This window comes from Prorops nasuta, unplaced genomic scaffold, assembly GCF_024137725.1.
Source record: "Prorops nasuta isolate Cenicafe-Biocafe unplaced genomic scaffold, Cenicafe_Pnas_1.2 PNAS00004, whole genome shotgun sequence".
In the NCBI taxonomy this organism is placed as follows: Eukaryota; Metazoa; Arthropoda; class Insecta; order Hymenoptera; family Bethylidae; genus Prorops; species Prorops nasuta.
In genome coordinates, this window is record NW_027116801.1 from 2,520,236 (window position 1) to 2,542,048 (window position 21,813).

Consider the following 21,813-nt stretch of genomic DNA (forward strand, 5'->3'; position numbering starts at 1 on the left):
TAACGAAGAGTATATAAAATATAAACAATTACGGTTTATCAACGTACTCGAAAGAACGAATTGACGATACACGAGAAATAAATAAAGCTTTTATCGATAATAAATTAAGAAAAAAGTATAACGCAGGAGAGGGGGTGTGAAGAAATAACGCAGTGGAGCGAATCAACGACGGAGGGTGGAATGAGGAAAAGTGAAAAATCGTAAAATACGACGCAGCATAGCGAGAGGGATGGTGAAAAGGGAGAGGAGCACTTGGTCGCATGCTGAGAGCTTAGAGATCGATGCTGGATTTTAGGCGAGGAGAGGAGTGCACAGGGATTTACCTTGATGAATTTGGTGGTTTCGTTCGACAGGTGGATAACTGGTGATGGAAGCTTCGAGTGGCGAAGAGTGCGTCCAACGGACGAAATAAATGCGAAGAACGAGAAGGTAATCGGTTTGTGGAAGCCTTTGGGTATAAGCCGCGGGAAACTCGAGCTCCGACGCACCAGGAAGAAGCAACAAGCGACTTCTGGTAACCCCTAGCAACGGCTATCCCTAAGGATCCGCCTCCTCCACTCCTGCGCGGACTTCCTGCATCGTCCTTCGTCTGTCGCGCCAAATAACAGAGCCAGAAAGCACTCACTCGCACAAATATCCCTGCTGCTACCACTACCTGCACACCACTAAACCTATATATACATATATATGCTATTACAGATTTCTTCGCAAAACACCTTTCTCCCCAACGACGTTGCGACCCTAGCAACTTTATATGAATCGACAAACCTCTCGCCACCTCCATTCATCCCTTATCAAACTCAAAACACACTTTTTTAAAAGTGCAGAAAATTTGGACGGTCTCTAGGTAGCGATTTTTAAAGGCGATATTTTTCGTCGACCCTTTTCGCAGAGGGTTGTCAAGTTGCGTTAATTCTCTTCGCTCTTAAAATCTACATTTTACATTGGTTCGGAATGAAATGAATTTTGTTAGCTGCACGCTCGAGTCTTCTGCCTTTTATCTCATTTGTCGTTTTATTCCACGTTGCGAATGATTGACTTGGAAACTTGATGAAAACTCGATAAATGTGTAAAAAATTCTTGCACCATTCGTTCGCCATTTATCATGCGTAAAGATTTCTGTACTGATAGGATGGTACGGTTATATACAGTTTTTGAGGATAAACGTTTACGAGATTCCTAATAAATAGTAAAAATCACTTTTTATTTATATCCAGCGTTGCATAGCGTACAAAGGTTTTAATTAAAAAGGATGGACTTCTCATCACGAAATTAACAATATTTATGAGTGGCGGAGACGCATCTAAAAGAGTAGATATAGAGGGTTGTATACAGTGCTAACCTAAATCCTAAGAGTGAGAAAACAACGGTCGATAAAAGAAGAGGGATGTCGTGAGAAAAGATTAAATGGTGCATTCCATTGTATCGAATTCATTGAGGATTTAATGAGGTCCGGGAAGAATAAAAATTAGAAGCTTGCCGGAGGCGAGCGTATTTTGCGTTTCCAGAATATGCCTCACGGGCTAAAGCATATAATATTCTTTAATCTTGACACAAAAATCCCAATATGAAGGCAGTTCGAAAAAACATGTTTTTAACGTTGATTTTCTGTCGATCTATCAGCCATTAATCGTGTGATCACTGAAATTCTTGTTCAGTCGCTCTAGAAAATTCAGCCTATATCTATTGGTATTAGAACGATTATTTGTACAAGTGATTACATTAAATTACGTTAAATAACAATCGGTACAAAAGAGTGCTATAAGTTGGTAATGGAAAATAGGATTTAGCAATGTCGAAACTCATGCTATATCGTGAGAGTGGTATTGACCACTAGATCGTATGTACATTGATACTATTTAACCAAGCACAAGTGAGATTTTGTACTCTGGTTCGACAAGCTGTACATTCGATTTGAAGAGTCAGAGGGCGTAGTTATGCAGATCGTATGCGTTCAGTGTGCTCGCACCCAGGATCAATAATTCCATCGTTTTTGCTAGTGCATTTGAATAAGATACCCTACCAACATTCTTATTTGTTATTTACATAAAATTGAACGGAGCTCGTAATTTACATTGTTTACGTTCATCCTTTTTTCCACTTTTTCTCTATTTTACTACAAAACGTTCACGCTTTCGTTATCGATTATTTTTCATAATGGAATGCTTATAAATTTATATTCCTCCTGCACAGAAAACATTACCAACGTTTTTAAACTTTCAGTAATTACGTAATGATGTACATGTAAAATATGATATAAATTTACGCTTAAACACATTGCAGAGACTCGAAGCAATTATATTCATTATAGTTCAGTAATTGTGCGGATTTTGAATGCCTCCAATCGAAATTTTTAATTCGTTTCTAATTTAGCTCATCTCGCATATGAATGAGCCCACCAGTTCGTATTGCGTCGCAATTATTTACATCGTAATTGTCATATATATATATATATATATATATATTATGCCCCTATATACAATTTCCTGCAGTACAGTGTTTTCTTTCTTCATCGGTCTTCGCTTTGTACTTTAAAAATAAGCACAGCCATTTTACGCTTCTTATCACATTTATTCTTATCATACTGCGATTCATTCGAATCTTTATGATAACTTAAAGTAGCAATAACTAAATAGTTCGATATTATACGTAATTACTTTTTACACTTCAAAAATTAGGTTAACTTATAATATTCAGTGTTAAGATTCAGATGGAATGCTGCAGGGGCCACGGAACTTAGCCAACTAACGAGTTGATTTTTGCTAAAATATAAAATAACGTAATTAGCGATTAAGAGATCCGCCAATATCTACTTCTCTATTTTACCTTTTAGCAGTATTTCTAAGCAATTCGTGAGACATACAAGGATGTAAGAACAAAAATGGAGTGCCAACGATAGGATGTATCGCTTGAGACAATTCTGTATACTTCAAGTCCAAATGATGAAGATATTTTTGTACCTCTTCCACAGACACTACGTTCATCCCGGAAAAATCTGTAAATAACAAATATATTTATAACTTAGTTATATACTATATAGGTTAATTCTTTTTTATTTCCCATCAACTCATCCTTTCCTCGCGTTTTATTCCTTAAATACGCCTCAACTGAGTTCTTAGACCAGTTTAAGGTAGTTCACAATCGAACGAACAATCAGCATCCGAGATTCGCCATTTCAGCAGATTAAGGTCTAGTAGCGATCAGACGGTAGCGAGATTTTTAACGAGAATCCTCAAATTTAGAAAATCAATGATTTCTTTCTTCCTCGATCAAACCTATTCCTTATTTCGATAGTCAGAAAATAAAAAGAAATTTTAATGCTTTAACAAATTAAGCGTTTAAAAATTCTCTCGATAACTCTGATAAATGAAACAACTATTGGTATAATCGTCGTGGTGTATACACAAGAGAATGAGTTGCAATCGAGACCATTGAATTGAAAGCTATTTAGAATTCGACCGAAGCATTTACCGAACTATTTACAAAACTACCTGATTTCCAGGCGTTGAAATACAAAACCGGAACGCTGTAACTAAGGGACCATAAGATATGATGCTCCGTAATCAGAGGACTTTCAGGCGAAGAAGCGCCTACAAATGGATCTTCTTGAAGCACAGAGCCAAGCTCCTCGCACCAATCGTCAGTAGCCTCGGCTGAATTTACCATGCCGTCATCGATAGGAATGAAAATCTTCGCTTGACGCGCTAAATAGGCTTGCCCTGGTACATCCTAAAAACAAAGAAATGTTACAATCCAAGAAAATATGAAATTACATATATATATATAAACAAATAGTATTCTATTTAATTTTTAAATAATCCGTTTATAAAGTTTGTATAGTAATTAAATAAATAAATAAAAAAATAAGGGCTTAACTCAATGACGTTGTTAGGACTTGGTTTTGTTAAAAAACTGAATCGTCAGGCTATGACTAGAGGCACGAAAGAATCATGTCGTTAATCAGGGAGCGATCAATAATCTGCAATCGAATCCCAACAGGGTAAGTATGGTCTGTCCATCTGCCCCGTTTTTGCATCCCTTCAAGCTCGCAACTTCACCCTTCTGTCATTTTTACCAACCAATCCAGCTATTCTGTTAATGCGTATATCAATATAGAAAATACCTTTTCACCATGAAATGTCCAACCATCGAGAAGTTTGTCCGAAACTCGAAGAAAACTTTCAGCATTTTCCAAAAAAGTTTCCCACGTAATTGTGCCAGAACCATCCATCTACTTAAAAGAAAAAAATTATTGGTATTAAAAATTTCAATTGGACGAAAAATGGAAATCACTGTAAAATTGGCAATGCTAAAAATTTATTTAAAGCTTACTTCTAGTGTACATATTTTATAGTGTTACGTAACGAAATACAATAATAGACATAACGATTGTTCCAAGTTTTTTTAGTACGTATGAAAGTATAGTTTTACTTTGTAAATGTAATGTTTGCATAAAGTATGTACAGTACAAGTGTGGATAAAAATGATTTGATTTGAAAGATGCAGCAGCAGGCGACCGTACAATGTACTACAGCTGTGATATGAGGTATAACGAATTGCACAGCTATGAAAGTACAATTCGCGAAAGGATTCAGGTTAATTCGCGGTTGTTGTGTGTGTGTGTGTGTGTGTACGTAGTAAAGTAGACCGTTCTAATCACGCTTGTGCGCATTTATTTCGTGTCTCTACGCCCATTTCTCTCCTTAAGAAAGAAAGAGCAAGACTTTCTCTACGTTCCGCATGACATTGTTAAAGAGAAGCGGCAATACGTCGATTCGAAGATAAAATTGAAAAAGGGGAAGCAGCACAGAGAATAGAACAGCCAGTACGATCCCCTTCCCCTTCATCCCGACACTCTCCGATGTCTCGTCAATTGTCGGCTATTTTATATCGGCCATCTCCGGACGCGCTCGGCAACGCTGAATACCCCCCCACTACCCTCACTCACACGCGCCAACAGTTTCCTCCATGGTGTGTGCAGCAGCTACAAGCATTCCATCTATATATTGCATTGGCCACCGTCCAATGGGATACAAAGTTCTATTCAGGGCCGTACCTTTCGACCGTCTTTTTATCAACAAATATCGCTGTCTTCTTAAAACTCTTTCTCCTCATAATCCGATAAAATAAATAATTTTCTTTACACCCATCAGTATTTCCTATATATAATCTTTCTTTCGTCGACAGCGGTTTTATCAACTTTTTAAAAATAAAAATACATTGACAATTTTTTTAAACCGGTGCTTCTAAATTACGATTTTTTAACGACTGGCTCATTTTTACATAATAATTAGAGTGAATCGAAGAAGTAGGTTATTTATTAGTAAGAAAATGTCTGAATTTATGAAAACATGTTGTTAGTCTTGCCGAGGTAGATTGCACACTTTTCTCTACCTTTAACGCAGAAATTAAAGGAGCAAAAAACGTTCTTCTTAGCCAGATGAATTTTTACAGCCCTGATCTCGAAAGATCTTGCAATATTTTACCACGGATGCATTTAAAGTTCCAGTTGCTCCACTCATTAGTAAACCTCTCTTTGTAAAAATGTCTAATTGGTAAATAAATGTTTTGAATTGCATATATTAGAGTTTTTTTTACCTTTACCAAATAGATAAATCTAACAAGAAGTTGGAACAACCAGTCCTAAGTAGTGTTTGGAAAGTTGGAAAAAATTTCCGTGACCATTCACCTTGAGGGGGAATACGGACCTGAGTCGAGAAACTGGTATGCGCGCGCAGCGCTAATGTGCTATTAGAGAGAGAAAGAGGGAGTGAGAGAGGGTGGGGGTAAGGGACGAAGGGAGACAAAGCGAGAGGACCGGGGCTATTAGAGAAGGATGGAGCCGATGGAGAAGCTTTGTTAGTGTGGAAAACGGCGCGTGCGAGAAGCTCGAACACTTCCAAAATCTCATATATCCCGACATAGGCAAGTTCACGTTTGATTGTGTGAGTAGCGTGAAATAGCGGCGCCCTCCTTCCATCTAGAGATCGTGGTGAAAGAGGGGAAGACAGGGGATCGACTGGGAGAAGCGTCTGTGGCGTGTGGCATCGTTGATGTGCGTCTGTATGCGTGCTACCGGAGCAAAACGAACTTGGCGACGATTGTACGTGGCGGGGGAGGTGAAACACATCCAGAGAGAGAGAAAGAGAAAGGGGAGGGGTGACGGTATAGAGGCAAGGTGAAGCCAAAGAGCGAAGAAGAGAGTGAAGTGACCGCGCGCGCACAACTTTGCCAGAGAACGTATCGTCGACAATAGGACGCGACTCCGGAAAAGTTTCGAAAACATTTTGCAACATTGAAGCTAAATTAGTTGTTGTAGACCGCGTAAACTCACCTGGGGAATTATGACGACGCTTGTGTTAGCGGTCGTCCACGAATCCGCGATGGTTGCCTGTAGACAAGTGTCGTGTCTATAGGTGGCTGGCCCCGGCCCTGTGACGACGTTTTCCTGACGTGACCGGAGAAAATCGAGCGAGTCAACGCTTCCCGGCAAAGGATCCAAAGAACCCATCGCTTTTAGTGTTGCTGCCAAGTGCCAGTTTCCATCATGATCCCGAGTGTGTACCGAAGCTGCTGGCATCGAATGTGACGCACTCTTGACGTGAAAACCCGATCCCTACCCGATTTCGGTCGTACCTCGCGTCGCTAACGCCAGCCTTTCGTGTTCCCTTTGGACATTTTGTACTTGGAACAGAAGCAGTTGTGTTTACATTGGAGCGCTTGACAAGTAATCGCCATGTACGCCAAAGGAAAGGGGTCCGCCGTGCCCTCCGACGCACAGGCTAGGGAAAAGTACGTATTATTGGCACTACTTACCACGAAACTCCAACTATCCGACTTTTTCTCCCCGGATACTAGCCTCCATCGACCTGTGACTCCATTTTTTTTTCAACTCTCTACAATGTACGCTTGCACTAACACCTCGATATATGCTTATTACGTGCATACGATCTCCAGTTGGCAATCTTTTAAACTCAGTTCAATGACATTAAAATCATGAATTTTCTTTACATATTTTCGCCCCCTATTTACAACTACGTCTTTTTACGATGAATTAACTCTTTTTTTAAATTGTTGATAAGGAATTGAATAAAAAAGTTTAAATAGCTATTGCGGAATATTTGGAGCGAAAGTACGCCCTTCATTGTTAAATTAGGACGCTGCAAAAATTTTTGCTTGTTTTGCCCACAAGTATTTAAATTCATAGATCGTTTTGTTATACTTCAGAGATATCATTTTAACAGCTTTTCCATTCATTCTTCACAAACTTAAGACTGTCACTAGCTATGGTTTTGACTTGGAACGTTGGCGCCATGTTTGTTACATTCAAAGAAACATTAAAATCGATGTATTGGTGTATTAATTCTCTGTATCTGCCAAGACCCAAATCAGAAGTTCAAATGATAGCGAATCTTTTATTTTATTTCAAAAACAAACAAAAATCTGATAACTACTTCTAACAGATTTTATAAACAAATACTCCTAATATTCCTTTTTAATTTATATAAATTGATGGAAAATTTGAAATTACCAAAGAAATTTTAATTAATTATTTGTTTTACAGATTGGCACTATATGTTTATGAATATTTACTTCATGTTGGAGCACAAAAAGCAGCACAGACATTCCTAACAGAGGTAATTTTATTATTTTAATTAAATTTTTCCAATTAATCTTGTACGCTGAAGATTAATTTTTAAATTTATTATAGATACGATGGGAGAAAAACATCACGCTTGGAGAGCCACCTGGGTTTCTTCATTCATGGTGGTGGTAAGATAGACAATTTTAAAACAAAATTTGTTATATAAAGGCTTGGATTTTTATATTGAAACATGTTTTTTCCATGTTTAGTGTATTCTGGGACCTGTATTGCGCTGCCCCAGAAAGGAGAGAATCCTGCGAACACAGTAGGGAAGGCAAAGCCTTCCATGATTATGTGAGTAACTTATTAGTAAATATAGCCTTAAATTAATTTTAAAATGGCACACTTTTGCTAACATGACTTATTGTGCTGCAGGGATTTGTTAACAGCGGATATGGTGTAAATGGTATTGCACATGTGAGTAAAAATGTGATAGTAAAAACTGACACGTTTTAATTATATATTCAATTATAATTAAAGCAAACATAATTATACTTAAATTAATATTAAAACGCTTTCAGAATGCTGGACCAGCCCCATCGCCTATTGGCCAAATGCCTCCCAACGATGGCATGCCAGGTGGTCCAATGCCTCCCACATTCTTCCCCGTAAGTCTCTATTTGCACATTTATAAAATTTTTAATTATACATGCTTTTCTAAAAATATTACTTCTAAACTACGTAACGAATCTATAAAAAATTCTTAGGACATATTATCTATCGCAGCACCACTCTTAATAAATGTTATCTTCTGTTTAATGACCTTAAGTCTCAGTGTTCATCCAGCATAGCAATAAAATATTCCTTTTCTTAAATTAATCTTTCGTGTCAAATCTGTATATTCCAGCTATCTGTTTGAAAAAACATTAATTCATTATCTTTCACACTAATATCCATTCATTTCAAATCAAATTACACGAGTGTAGACAATATTCCTTTAGCTACATCTTGCTACAGTGCACGTATTCACTTATTGTTCATATTTATGTATTCATGTAAATATGTAAGAGGATACCATGTAAAGTATACGAGGAAAATGACATCAAACAATACGAAGTTTACACGGATTACAAGCAGTCTACAAGTAATTAATTGCAGAATATAAATTATCGAATAAATTGTTAATATGTGGAACTAAATATTTTCATTAATTTGAAGCTAAATGCAAATATTTAATATTAACAATTATCAATTGTTTGGGGACAAGTGTACATTAGAATCGAGTTCATATGCCATGCTTGTTTACTTTATATTTATGTACTTACTTTCTCTTCTGCTATGTACTTAACTCTTGTATGTGCATACTCGTTCCATTCTCACTGTTTTTCCCCTAATGCGCAAAATGGTTCTAGGAATATCATCAAAAAGCGTGGTATAGATGTTCGAATAGCGATAGTCCTAAAACCGATATACATACATATATATATTAGACAGACAATTTCAATCGAGTGTCTTACCTTGCGCTGATTTTGCTTAGCAATGGTTCACAGGATAGCTTAGGAATAACACTGAACAAGTAACTAGTCTTTATGTTAAAACCTGCAAATTATGTTCATAATTAACAATGTTGAATTATACCCAGAAAGTATGAAATATTAAAAATCCTTTTTCACACTTTGAGAAAGTTCATTATATAACTTTTACTACTCAGCCAAGGCTGCACTCTGTGAAAAATTCTGTACGTCTAGCGTTAAGCCTGCCTAGATCGTAGAATAGCTGACAATAAGTGGCTTACGGAAAATGTCTCGTAAAAATCACTCGGAGCTTATATAATTTCAAGTCATCCGAAATTCCAGTCTTACGTGCTACGATATTGAATCGACGTAAATTGTAATAACAAACGTTTTCTCCGAAGAGAATTTATCGTTGGCCATTTATCAATATTAAAACAAACAAAAAAATCAAAAAGATAATAATTTAGATAGTTAGGGAAACTATAGGAAAGTGCATTGTAGCCGTGGATATGTTGCTTGTTAAAATCTGTATGTTTCTGGATCATTAAGGAGAAAAATGTTACACAATGTAGAAACGATTCGTGATCAGCTTTGAGTATGCAAAGTTTTGGAAGAGTGACAAGAAATTAACAAGCTGCAGTAGCTAAAAAAACCAATAGAGAATCTTTGAAGAAGCTATTTGGATATAACTGAGAGATTTAACGAAGTATCACTGTCTCGTTTCGTACAGTTTCCTACCGAAAAGAATATCACGTAAAAGTTATAATAACGATACACTGTAATAAAGTTTGATAACTCGATACAATACTCGTATTAAAATGCAATATTAAAAAGAAAGAAAGAAAAAAAAAAATAGCATTAGGACTGAAAAGAGTGAAAAGCTGAGATAATTAAGATACTCTCGTCATTGTAACTTGTTTGCTCCTAAAAAGCTGACCAACGTGAATAGTTAACACAATCATCCCAAGCATTCTAGTGTAGCTGTTGCCTGGATCGCAGTGTTGCTACATGTCTGTCGTTTGCATTGCTTGTTGCAGAACAACTCGACAATGCAACCATCTCCGCCCACACACCCCTCATCACAGCCATCTCCCCAGCACCCCCAGCCACCCCCGCCCCCACACTCGCAGATGATGTCCACCCAGGTAAGCCTCATTCAACACGTACACTCCCACTCACGGGGTTCACTCGTTCCGCTATCATTATACCGCATCATCGTATATCCTGCAAAGTTTGTTTGTTCAAAGTCGCTTCTCTCTCCTATCAACATTCTCTAACGTCAATTGTATTCTTTAACTGTTAACGAACAAGTAGAGCTACCAATTGGAACTAGAGTTCACAGTTTTCTACTAACCTTCTCTCCTTCAGTCAAATTAGTTGTCTCATCTCGCTTGTTATTAGTCCATTAGAACAATTCTTATATATTTTTGACATTGCAATGTCAGCGAGATTCTCGCCAGGTAAGGAAATTTAGCTTTTAGAGTTTGAACAATAGTAAAATCATTTGGTAAGGTAAGAGTTTTAAATATTTTGCAGCGTGCACATTCCCTTGATTACTCGAACCTATACTCTCCTCAGTTCTGGTAGATTTTTCGCCTAGATTTATTTTTAAAGTAATACCTCGATGCTAAATAATTAATCAAAGTACCTGGGAGCTTGATACTAAAACTAAAAATTAACATTCTTCTTTTGTTTTGGTAAACTGTAAATGAGCTACAAGACTTTTATCGTGTTGCAGTTTATGGGCCCAAGATATCCAGCAGGACCTAGGCCCGGAGTTCGAATGCCACAAATGGGAAATGATTTCAATGGGGTATGGATCAATAATTATGTAATATGACTAACGTATGAAAATTTGCATTGTACGAAATTCACTGGTGACTGATGAAAATAATTTCCATTTTCCAGCCACCTGGACAACCAATGATGCAGAACAGTATGGATCCCACCAGGCAAGGTGAATGCCTCTAATTTTCTCTCAGTATTGAATTGATATTTTTCTTTTTTTTCCCCCTTTTTTTTCTGGCATTAATAAGCGTTGCGAGAGGAGAATGGCATAAACGCATGCGTACCAAAAACCACACAGCAATAAATAAATATTTTCAAATTGAATTGGATTGCTGTGATGTGGAGTGGATTGGTTTTTGATATGTCTAGTTACAAGCAGTGGTGTAGTTTCTTAAATTGAATGATTTACATCTATTGTTTGTGAATGGAAAAGAAAAATATGGTACAACACGTATTTTATTACCGCGTTAATTCGTATGTTCGTAGGCTTCGTACTAGCAAGGCAATGATTATTTTCACCAAGGAGTAATACAAACTTTTTCCTTAAAGTGTAACGAATTTATTGAAAAAAACAGCCAATATTTTGTAAAACATTCCGATGTTTGTAGAGTCGAAAAAATTGTTGTTTAAGCGATGAGCGATACAAGTATATTGTAAGAAAGAGCGACGATCATTTTGTATTTTTATTTTATGATTTTTCTTGGTAATATTACAAGTTAATTCTCGAGATGTGCGGTATACGGGGATTTTGCAGAGAAAGAGAGAATACCGATGGTATTCGCTATGCCACTGCAAAATAACTAGGCTTTACCGCCATATCAACCTGACCTTACCTACCTGCCGTACTAATGTGTGCTCTTGTGTTCCTCAGGCGAAGCTGGAGAATTTGTAGGGTGGCAAGGTAGGAAGCAACCCAGCAACCGAATCACGCTCACATTGAAATAGTCAAGCCTAATATTCTTATTTTCCTCCTTGCCTCTGTTTTTTTTTGTTCTCACCTTCACACAGACACAGTTGCACTAGCTTCGTATCTCTGCAAATTATTCGCTGGTCAAATATCGCATCTAGCATGCAATTATCAATCTCTCTCAAGCAATTTCTGTAAAAAGAATACTTTTATACGTTTTAGCAATGGCTTCTTAGAAAATTTAGGCATACAAGGTTATCACTTTCACAAAGCAATTACCCACACACGAGCATCGAAATCTTATCACCCGTCTGTAAAAAATCTTTCACAGTTTTTTCTATCACGAAGAAACTCACGCTTTTCTCAAATTAAACTGGAATCAATTGGAGGACTGTGATTCATATTAGACGCTCTCTTATATTTGTTTTAATCTCTTTCACTTGGCACCTTGGAGCATCGTTTATAACTTAAATGTATATCTTTAAGTAAATAACTTGGGGTCTGTGTTCTAATTACTTCTAAAACACTGTCTCACGTTTTCTTAATCAGGTTTTGCGAGATCTTGGTCGATTAGCGAACGTTTTATTAAAAACAAATGGAAATAGGGTACTTGGCTAACCGTACACTGAAATATCGAAATTCGTTTGTTTTTAATCAACCACTCTGCCGTAGTGCTGTTTCTACTCTCAGCATGAGCTTTCTACTGTGTTTATTCATGTGGATATCATTGCTACAATAGCATGCACCACCATTTGCTTTATTTGAATTTTAGCTGCGGCAAAGCATATATAGTGAGAAATATAGCTCTGACATTTTATTGGTGTGCACAATGTACGTGCATATATTTATTAGAGCGTTACAATGATTTGCTGCTGCTAATAAATTCGCGAGACTAGAATTTAGAATTAACCGTCAATTAGATTAGAGTCGACCATTGGTAATTCGGTGGATTATTATAGTTGTTTTTTTTCTGTAGGTCCACCTGGGATGAGTCCAATGAATCCACGGATGAATCCACCACGAGGTCCGGGAATGGGACCGATGGGTCCCGGGAGCTACGGGCCCAGTTTAAGGGGACCTCCACCTAACAGCAGTTTAGGTCCGGGTGGTCCTGGAGGGCCTGGTATGCCACCTATGAGTATGGCTGGCCCAGGAAGACAACAGTGGCAACCTAACACATCAACGGTACATAAAATGATTTCATTAATTGTCTCACACACACACACACACACACACACACGCACTGATCGTATGCGCGTTGTGTACCAATTAACGAGTCTTCGGAGGCCTCTAACGGGGAGTCGCAAGATGATTAATTTATTCTTATTTTACCAACCATCCTAGCCAATGAATTATTCGTCATCATCACCGGGCAACTATGGAGGACCTCCAGGATCCGCTGGACCTCCTGGTCCAGGCACGCCGATAATGCCTAGCCCACAGGATAGCAGTAATAGCGGTGGGGAAAACATGTATACCATGATGAAACCCGTACCTGGAGGAAACATGCCTGGCGTAAGCATAACGAGCGATTGGTCCAACACCTTTCCTCATTCCACCCTGGAAATTACTAATCTGGATAGCTCGGTTTGGACGAGTCTTGGACGCCTGATTGTTAATTGATGGACATTTTCAGGACTTTCCAATGAGCGGTGGACCCGAGGGTGGTCCGATGGGCCCGATGGGCCCTAATACAATGGGCCCTGTTTTGAACGGGGATGGTCTGGATGGAATGAAAAATAGTCCAGCCAACGGTGGTCCCGGTACACCTCGAGAAGATAGCGGAAGTGGAATGGGAGACTATAACCTGGGTGCGTTCGGAGGTGCAGGAGAAAATGTAAGTTTTGATAGGTTTTATTAACGGCTCCCTAAAATAATCACTCGACATATTATTATGGCCTTGTACATAACTTTTATAAATCGGTATTTATCGATCCAAGATACGCTGTATAATCAATGTTTAATCGAATTTCAATTTTGTTTCAAGTAAGGCTGCTCAAATGCGATAGATATGGTTTCTGTACAATCGTTATGCACAAGCCCATATTAAGTTGGTCCCTTCATCTAATTGTCCACCAATTAACAGCAAGAATTGCTTCTGTCACAAATGACAACTGTTTCTTTTATAAAAGTTATTCGGGCTTTTATTTTGTCTAAAAGGGCTTGCAGGGTTATCCTCGGGCTCGCAACAATAAGGTGCTATCTGATTAATGCTTCTTTATAAAACATCCAGTTTTGTTTTCTCAGAATATTAATACAAAAAACATTTTTATTAAGAAGCGTAGGCTGGTTTTTGGGGGATTAATTTCGATTGCCAACTCGCTGCTAATATTGTAACTTTTCTCGCAAAAATTACGGCTAACTGTATCGTACTAACTATGTCTAATCGAGCGACTGTTAGGTAAGTATACTTGCATCGAGATGTTCGAAAATTAAAATCCACTTGATATTTACCACGACTAAAATCTCTCTCTCTTTTTCTTACAGCAAAGTACTCTAGTATAATCATTGATAAACAGAAATTGTGTCTTTGGAATAAGAAGCGAACATCTCGGTGCAATTATGCTTGGCTGAAAATGCAAGATATCCAATCTTTGCTCGCGCGTCAAGATAATCGGCCTTTTGTACGAGCCGTGAAGATATTCTTGCCTCTCTACATATATATATATGTATAAATCGGGTAGTCAAGTAGGACACCCCGAGTCTCTCGCAGCAGAGTACACATATATAATACGTATGTATGGAAATGTATAAACAGTAATCACGTACGTGCACGTTCTGTATTCTTGGCAGTTTTTTTAAAAAGTCAAGTGTGTCGCCTTGGATCCAGCCCCGAGGTCGTAGGTGTGCCGTAGACTTCCCGGTTAAATACGGAAGGATTATAAGCGAAGCTCAGAGACGAATTTTCACTCGCACACACTGTCATACACGCGCGCATCGACGCGGTGTAAATCTTTCCGTCACATTGGCTCAAGTCCGACTCTTGCTCGTTGCAAGTAGAACGAAAGGACCGCAGATACGCATTTTTCAAAAGCGTCTATCGATCGCTCCTACTCAATTAGGTTAGCACTTAAGCGCTCGTTACACTACGATTACACCGATGTAGCTACTTAATCAACGCTCTTACCCTAAACACACACACATACAGACATATAAAAACGGAGCATAAGAGGCAACAGTGATTCCTGGGCGAAAACTCGTAGGATTCTCAATCCTCACCCCCCCCCCCCCAAGTCTTTCGCCCAGACTTCATTGTTGCCCGCGAAGAAAATTCGATGCTATTCGCACGTACACACACATTTACAGAAACAGACTATGTATATGCTTCTCTAAATACTCACAAGGTTGCAGGCAGGGTGTATTAATCTTTTTTTTTCTTTCTTTACTACGATTTTATCTTTTACGTTTTACTACGAAAACTATATAAGGTGTCTTTTTCATTAGCTGGCGTCTGACTACCGTCTTTTTTATTATTTATATTTATTTGAATTGTAGCTCGTAAGCGAAGGTGCCTGAAAAATAACGCGGAAGGCTGTTACTCGTATAAATATATATATATACTAAATACATAAGAATATGTATATATATATCTATATCTATTCGCTACTGTGATTATTGGTCGCATAATTACGAATCGGTTCTCATTTTCTTTGGAAACTCTGTTCTTCGAGCTTTTATCCTTCTTATCACGCGTCACGGGCTCCTCTCCGATGAGCCAACGAATTCTCGTCCCGTCGAGGGCCGAGAACGAGAGCGAATAGTACTATTGTATTAAGGATATGAATTTATTAAACGCGATAACAAATGTAGGGAACCTTTATCTTGCCATGTACCGCATAATATTACTCGAAGAAGTGTAAAACTTAATTATCGATTACTTGGGGTTATTTGCTGCGTATCTTCAGGGTTCGTTCCGATGTTTATTATATAATGTAGTAGATTCGGTGCTCTCTAAATTCTCAGTAAACTCTTGTCGTAGCCATTTCCTTCCCTCATCGGAGCAAATGGCTACCAGGTTGATTCTTCTTTATCTATATGTATGTATATACATATATATACAGAACTACGGTACTCGCGTAACTCAATTATAATTAGGATGAAAAATTCTATCCTACATTTCCTCTTCATGTTTTTCTTCGTGTTATAATTTTATTGGGAAAGATCGAACGAACTCTGCGATGAAACGATGTTAGTCCAGCCGAGCTCAGACCGAGTCCCTCCACTGTTTGCTCACAAAACGCTCCTGCTGCAAGAAGCAGGTTTGCGCACTACTCATTTTTGCCGCCATTCAGCATCGCAATATTTCATGCAAACATCGCAACCAATTGCTATATATTCTTATTTCCTTATACTTCGTTTCTATTGAATTAATTTATCGTGTTACTTCGGTGTGCCTTACTTCCAGTTGCCATTCGTAAAAATAAAGCTCCAACACCGAGAGAGAGACTCGCTTTGAATGAATTTTCACTAGAGAGTATTGATTGTGTTTCCTCCCAGTCAAGATGTACTTTTTCTTTGCCTTGTTCTCCCCGTTTCTTCCCAAGTTTATTTTTTTCCCGTTGCATCAGAGAGATCACATAGTAACGCTGCTATCCAAATTTTTAATAAACGCGATTTGCAGTTTTCTCACAAGGCACGAGTTTTTGGGTTTAGCCACCGTACATGCTTCCTGTGACACACTTGTGATCATTTTCTCTCACTGTAATCTCTAAATGTAATTTTAGTTTGTGCAGAGTTATCACCAATGGAAGACGCTTAATTTTTGTCCACGAGATTGCTTGCAAACGATTTGAGAGAGATACAGGAGAGGCGGAGAGTAAGAGAGGGAAGAGGAAGGATGCGAAAGAGGGAGAGAGAGAGAGAGAGAGAGAGAAAGACAAAGAAAGAGAAAGAGAGAGAGGGAGAAAGATCGCACGAGGCCCAATCGTGTCTCTTTCTCGAGGACCTGGCGATGCGACCATCTAATATTGCGAAGCGTTTGGCGATGCAAAGTAGCTATAATAATAGTACTTGGTGAAGTAAGACGAATGTTATATATAGAAACGTTACTATTTTTGTATGAATATAAGATATACGTGTAGGCAGTGTGAGTACTGGATCTAAGCGAATGAGTGTGTATAATAAAGGGGAACGATTATTATGGATATGCGAGAAGCGTCCGAGCGAGAGATTTCCGGAATCCATCCGTCCGCAAGTGGTTATAGGTCAGTACCGGACTATACTATGCTGCTATTAGCTAAACTTACTAGTTGAATAACTTTTTAAAATTATTCGAATAATTTGTCGAAAATCATGTAAAAACACACGTGAAGTGAAAGGAGTGCGAGAGAGGGAGAGAGTGAGAGAGCGAATGATAGGTTGGAGCGATTGAAAGAGAGAGAGAGAGAGAATGAGAAAGAGCGAATGTAATCCACCACTTGCAACTGCGTATTCCTCTGTATCATCGGCAAGAACGGTTCTGTAAAATTCACAAGAAAATTTGAATTTATAACCAATTGCCTCGAGCTCACTTGATCGATTCTCTGTTTTAACATAGAATATATTTGTTAAAGATTCTTTATATTTCCCAAAGAGTTTAACGCTCGTTTCGAGGTACAAGGTTATAAATTCTACTCTGTATCACACTACAGAATTGTTACCTCTTTTCCAAAGTTTGCTCTGTAAAATTGCAAAATTGAGAATCTCAGTGTTAAACTCATTATACGCTCTAGAACTCTTCTTGGATGGAAGAGTGAAAATTGCATAGCGAATTTTTCGACTTGCCTTTGTTCCGGAGTATCCAGCTGGTTGGAGTGAAAGGGTGCGAATGTGTGTGTTTGTGAGAATACAAGAGAGAGAGAGAGAGAGAGAGAGAGAGAGCCGTTGCCGACCTTCATAAACTACACACGACGAAGAGACACCGTCGTCGTCGTCGTCGTCGTCCTCAGCGTCGTCGTCAACGTCGCCGTCGTCTCGAAGTAAGAAAAAACACGCTTCAAGTCGTATCGTCTCCTTTTTTTCATGCGAAGAAAGACGAAAAGAGAAGGAAACTCAGTGATACAGAGCGTTCTCTGCGGGGACAGGAGGTGCGAATGATCCAAGGCGCATTATCAATGTTAACGTTAGCTATATATATAAGATAATTGGAAAGTTCTCACAGAGCGAAGAGCTTTACACTTTGATGTTGGACGAGACGCGTTTATTGTATTTTTAACTCGAATCGATCGATGATTTTTCTTGACTGATCGTGCCGGAACACAAGCGCACCTCGCTGCTCTCGATCGTTTACTTGACAAGCTCCCACGTTGTAATTAAGCCACTAAATTTACTGCTGAATGATCATGAGCGTAACATAATAATATATACCTAAGCCAGGGGAGATCGAGACAATAAATGTAATCCTGTTACACTGAGACTACTGCGTTTTTCTTTTTTATTTGTGTTCAACCCACTGGGTGCTGGCTACGGAGTATTTATATATAACTATCCGTCTCCGATATTTCAATAGTTTTATAGTATCGCCGTGAAACTTGCCGATTTCTCCGTGAGCGAAGAGAAAAACACTCTGATCGTTCGTTGTTATGTACAGCAATTTTCAAACACCTCGACCGTCCGACCAAGCTCCACAGATATGTATGTGCTAAACTTTAACGTAGATTAAGATAACACGTATATATAGCTTTAGTCGAAACACTGTAAGAAATCGGTACTCGTTGCACATTTTTCAAAGAAACGATAAACATATATATATGTATAAGAGACTCGGTGAAATCGGCAAGAGTGACCACTGCGAGTTGTTTGAAAAAATAAAAACACAAAGAATATTGTCTTCTTTGAGCGTTTGGCAAAACGAATTACATTACGAGTCCACGTGAGACAGAATGAAGATCTATGATAGCTGTATATATAGTACTAGCCTGTACTGACCTGTAGCACATGGATGCGTGAGCGCAAAGCGATTGGCGGAGATTGCGAGGCCTTATCGGGGACCTTAAAACGAGAAAGTTGATTAAAAAATAACCGAGAAAAACCTGAAACGAGCAACGAGGGGAAAATACAAGCCCGCGATTGTGGGGACCACACGTCGAGTTTTTATAATATCATACTTTTTTTCTATTACCTTTATAACATTGATTGTTGCCTTTGTCTCTTAATCGGTGAGGTGTGCGTTCGTGGGGGGCAGGCGACGAGCAGGAAAACTTTACGAGAGGAGAGAGAGAGAGAGAGGAAAGTAACAAGGAAAACGAGAGAGAGAGAGGGAGTTTTTCTGCTCGGCGCGGGCTAATTTTGGCCCCCGTTCATTCGGGATTTTGTTCACTCTTTTATACGTTAACGTCCATGTGTTGTGGGTCAGAGCACCCGGAAGTGATGTTCTCACTTCTTACTTTTGACCAACGGGTTTTATCCTCGAACCATTTGATCCTTCTTCTCTCTGATCCTCTCTTCTCAAGTTTTGCGCTTCACGAGCCCAGCCCCGTCACGACGCACCGTCACCACGCTGCGCTTTTTACGCGTAATAATACTGGCCAGCGTTGTCGCTCCTAAAATCTCTGGCGAATATCGCGAGTGCCCTCGAGACGACCAAAGACTATAACGGTATTGAGTAGAAAGATCGATAAAAACCTCTACGATTTTATTCCTAGAAATTTTTCTCCATTTTTGAACGTAGCTTTTTTTGAAACTTGAACCGTTTAATCAGACACGCGTTTTTAACCGTGATTCTATCGCAAAGAAGCTGAAGAAGGATTCGATCGAACGGTATATATATATATATACATATATACATAGGAAGGTCATCGAGGGCACTCGTATTCGTCTGATGGCGAACGTTGCGCAAGTATTGGCAAGGTATCCCGCGTTAGTGGGCTAGCCTATCCTTTTACGTGTAACCGGCCTGGTGTTGGTTGATTCGCAGGATCAGACAGAGTCGGCAGCCATCCTCAAGATCAAGGAGAGCATGCAGGAGGAAGCCAAGAAGTTTGAGAAGGATCCAGATCACTCAGATTATTTCATACCATAACTCTTCACGAGTCGTTGGTATCCGAGACCAAACTAATCGATTAAGCAAAGAAACGAACAGTTTTCTTTATCTTCCTCGCCCCCTCCCCCCTTTTCCTATATACCGTTTAAGTCCAAATACCAACACCCACGAGTCCACTCGCACACCACCATACCCATGCTATTATCCAGATGTTCCTAATAGCCATCCATCAGTTCCACTCGCACTCCCATGCAAGAAGAACCGCGTCCTCGCTCGTGAAGAGAGGAGCTGGAGGAGGAGGACGCTCATCCCCCCTCCCCCTACTTTTCCCTTATACATACTTTACCATCCACGTCCCTCGAGCCGAGCAGCCGAGTTTAGCTCGAAACACGCGAGGAACGAATCATATAGCAATGCTGCAAAGCACGAGAAAATGAGAAAGAATCATTCCCCTCCCATCCACGAGAAGAGAGAGAGAGAGAGAGAGAGAGAGCCTCATCGATACTTCATCCTTCTTCCATTCGGATGGATCGGAAGAAGAGAGAACCTTCTGGTGCACACCGACTTCGCGCGAGACCTGTCCTGTCTATTTGTTAATTTCTTTTTAACGGTGGACATCGTCGAGAAACGTTTGCATCGTTTCTCGAGGAATTGCAGAAGATGAAGAGGATGCTGAAGAGGATGCTGAAGAGGAGGAAGGAACGGGAGAACGGAGAGAGAATTATACAGAAACGTCTGTACTTCGTAATTTGTTTGTCTTCTTTGAAAATAATCTCTCAATGGCCGCCGCTGGACCTTTTTTGCAGAGCCAAAATCTATTCGTAAGAAATTAGTGCAATAAGAAAATCTTATCGTGGAGCGTTGATTGTCCTCGTGCTGGCAAGGATTTTTCGACTGCCACGCAGGCGTTATATTCTTTCTCTCGCGCAATTCCCTCGCGTTATTTTTTTTTAGCTTTTTCGCGGTTCTCAGTATCGACGCGCATTCATCATCGTTGAGCAGAAACGAATTAGCACGCACGATTTGTCCAGAGATTGGGGAATTATCGAGACCAGCAATGTTTCTTGTCGATTCTCATCCGATTGGTACACGTGGGATAGCAAAGTCGCAGATATTCGATTGTACGATACTCGAGATGAAAAACATTCGCATAGCTCGTAGCTTATACTGCGTTAGAAAAAATATACGGAGGATATTTTTCATTTTTTTTTTGTCGTACAATTTATCGTTTCCTTTGCCATTGCGAAAGAGAAAATTTGTAATATCTTGCGAGAAGCTGGGGTCTCCGGTCTCTGGTGAGCTCGCTCGAGCATCGTGCTCCGAATTGATTAGCTTCGAGGATCGAGCGAGTTGAGAAACACTGCTCGGAGCGATCCAAGTGGAAAAAAGATTGCGGCAGCTTCGGGTTCGCGCGCGTCAACTTCGCGAGGAATCTCGGGTAGATTCGGTGCCAAGAAGCCTTGGACACGATTTGACCCGTGGCTGAAGGAGCTGCTTTCGCAGTGGTTCTCAATAACCTAGAATTAGTGAAACGGTAGGGGAAATCCGGCCAGTATGCATCGACAGTGCATATTTTATTATACGAATAAAATAGCGGATCGGTGAGTCGCGCAACTCTCGTCAGGATTCGTTCGAGTCTCTCGTATATACTTTTGGTCTCGTGAGTTCCGAAAAAAGGAATCAAGTTACGTTCTCGAAGAAAAGCTGATGGAAAAGATATTTAAATATGATATACGTTAACGGGAATCACGAGTTATTGCGTAGTTTCGAGAGGGTGGGGAGGGGGGGGGGGGGAGAGTCCGAGGGAGAGAGAGGAATTAGAACAGAACGTGAAACTATTACGTTAAAAAGTATTATATTACTTTATTTTATTTAGCGTTTTACCAACGTATATTTATACTACGTTACGTACGATTAATGTATATTTGTTGAAAAGTTTCTATGTTACTCTTAATGTTTAATTTATGTCAATAATTTATTTTTCGGTCGTGTGCGTTTGATGGTGCAAGTGTAAATCGATTGGGAAGATTCGAACGAATCCTGAAAATTAGACAAAGAA

General features: G+C 39.3%; 2 protein-coding genes across 9 annotated transcripts; one reads left to right on the top strand and one right to left on the bottom strand.

Annotated features, from left to right (window-relative positions):
- Positions 1–1,205: 1,205 nt before the first annotated feature.
- On the bottom strand, positions 1,206–6,580 carry Atg10 (Autophagy-related 10). 4 transcript variants are annotated; one of them, XM_066726545.1, is made up of 5 exons: positions 6,335–6,580; positions 4,124–4,231; positions 3,492–3,729; positions 2,827–2,995; positions 1,206–2,762 (listed from the first exon to the last, which is right to left on the bottom strand). In XM_066726545.1, the coding sequence occupies exons 1-5, from the start codon at positions 6,578–6,580 to the stop codon at positions 2,675–2,677; spliced, it is 849 nt and encodes a 282-aa protein (XP_066582642.1). In that variant the 3' UTR covers positions 1,206–2,674. The 4 variants fall into 4 exon arrangements, with proteins under 4 accessions (XP_066582642.1, XP_066582643.1, XP_066582645.1 ...); XM_066726546.1 differs by having other exon boundaries at positions 4,124–4,234; positions 6,335–6,476; XM_066726548.1 differs by lacking the exon at positions 6,335–6,580 and adding an exon at positions 4,949–4,963 and having other exon boundaries at positions 4,124–4,234.
- A 70-nt stretch (positions 6,581–6,650) lies between these two features.
- Ssdp (Sequence-specific single-stranded DNA-binding protein) lies at positions 6,651–21,542 on the top strand. 5 transcript variants are annotated; one of them, XM_066726540.1, is made up of 14 exons: positions 6,651–6,792; positions 7,565–7,637; positions 7,712–7,773; positions 7,855–7,939; positions 8,021–8,062; positions 8,167–8,253; positions 10,137–10,244; positions 10,838–10,912; positions 11,008–11,056; positions 11,759–11,788; positions 12,771–12,979; positions 13,139–13,309; positions 13,431–13,631; positions 19,689–21,542. In XM_066726540.1, exons 1-14 carry the CDS (start codon positions 6,737–6,739, stop codon positions 19,791–19,793), a joined length of 1,353 nt encoding a protein of 450 aa, XP_066582637.1. In that variant the 5' UTR covers positions 6,651–6,736; the 3' UTR covers positions 19,794–21,542. The 5 variants fall into 5 exon arrangements, with proteins under 5 accessions (XP_066582637.1, XP_066582640.1, XP_066582639.1 ...); XM_066726543.1 differs by lacking the exon at positions 19,689–21,542 and adding an exon at positions 14,588–18,188; XM_066726542.1 differs by lacking the exon at positions 19,689–21,542 and adding an exon at positions 16,519–18,188.
- The last annotated feature ends 271 nt before the right edge of the window (positions 21,543–21,813 follow it).

Coding starts and splice junctions, on each gene's coding strand:
- Ssdp (XM_066726540.1), top strand. CDS start 6,737: ATGTACGCCAAAGGAAAGGGGTCCGCCGTGCCCTCCGACGCACAGGCT. Junction 8,063..8,166: donor GTGTAAATGGTATTGCACAT/GTGAGTAAAAAT, acceptor AAACGCTTTCAG/AATGCTGGACCAGCCCCATC. Junction 13,632..19,688: donor TCGGAGGTGCAGGAGAAAAT/GTAAGTTTTGAT, acceptor GTTGATTCGCAG/GATCAGACAGAGTCGGCAGC.
- Atg10 (XM_066726545.1), bottom strand. CDS start 6,580: ATGCCAGCAGCTTCGGTACACACTCGGGATCATGATGGAAACTGGCAC. Junction 3,730..4,123: donor GGACATTTCATGGTGAAAAG/GTATTTTCTATA, acceptor CTTTGTTTTTAG/GATGTACCAGGGCAAGCCTA. Junction 2,763..2,826: donor CTTAGAAATACTGCTAAAAG/GTAAAATAGAGA, acceptor TTTATATTTTAG/CAAAAATCAACTCGTTAGTT.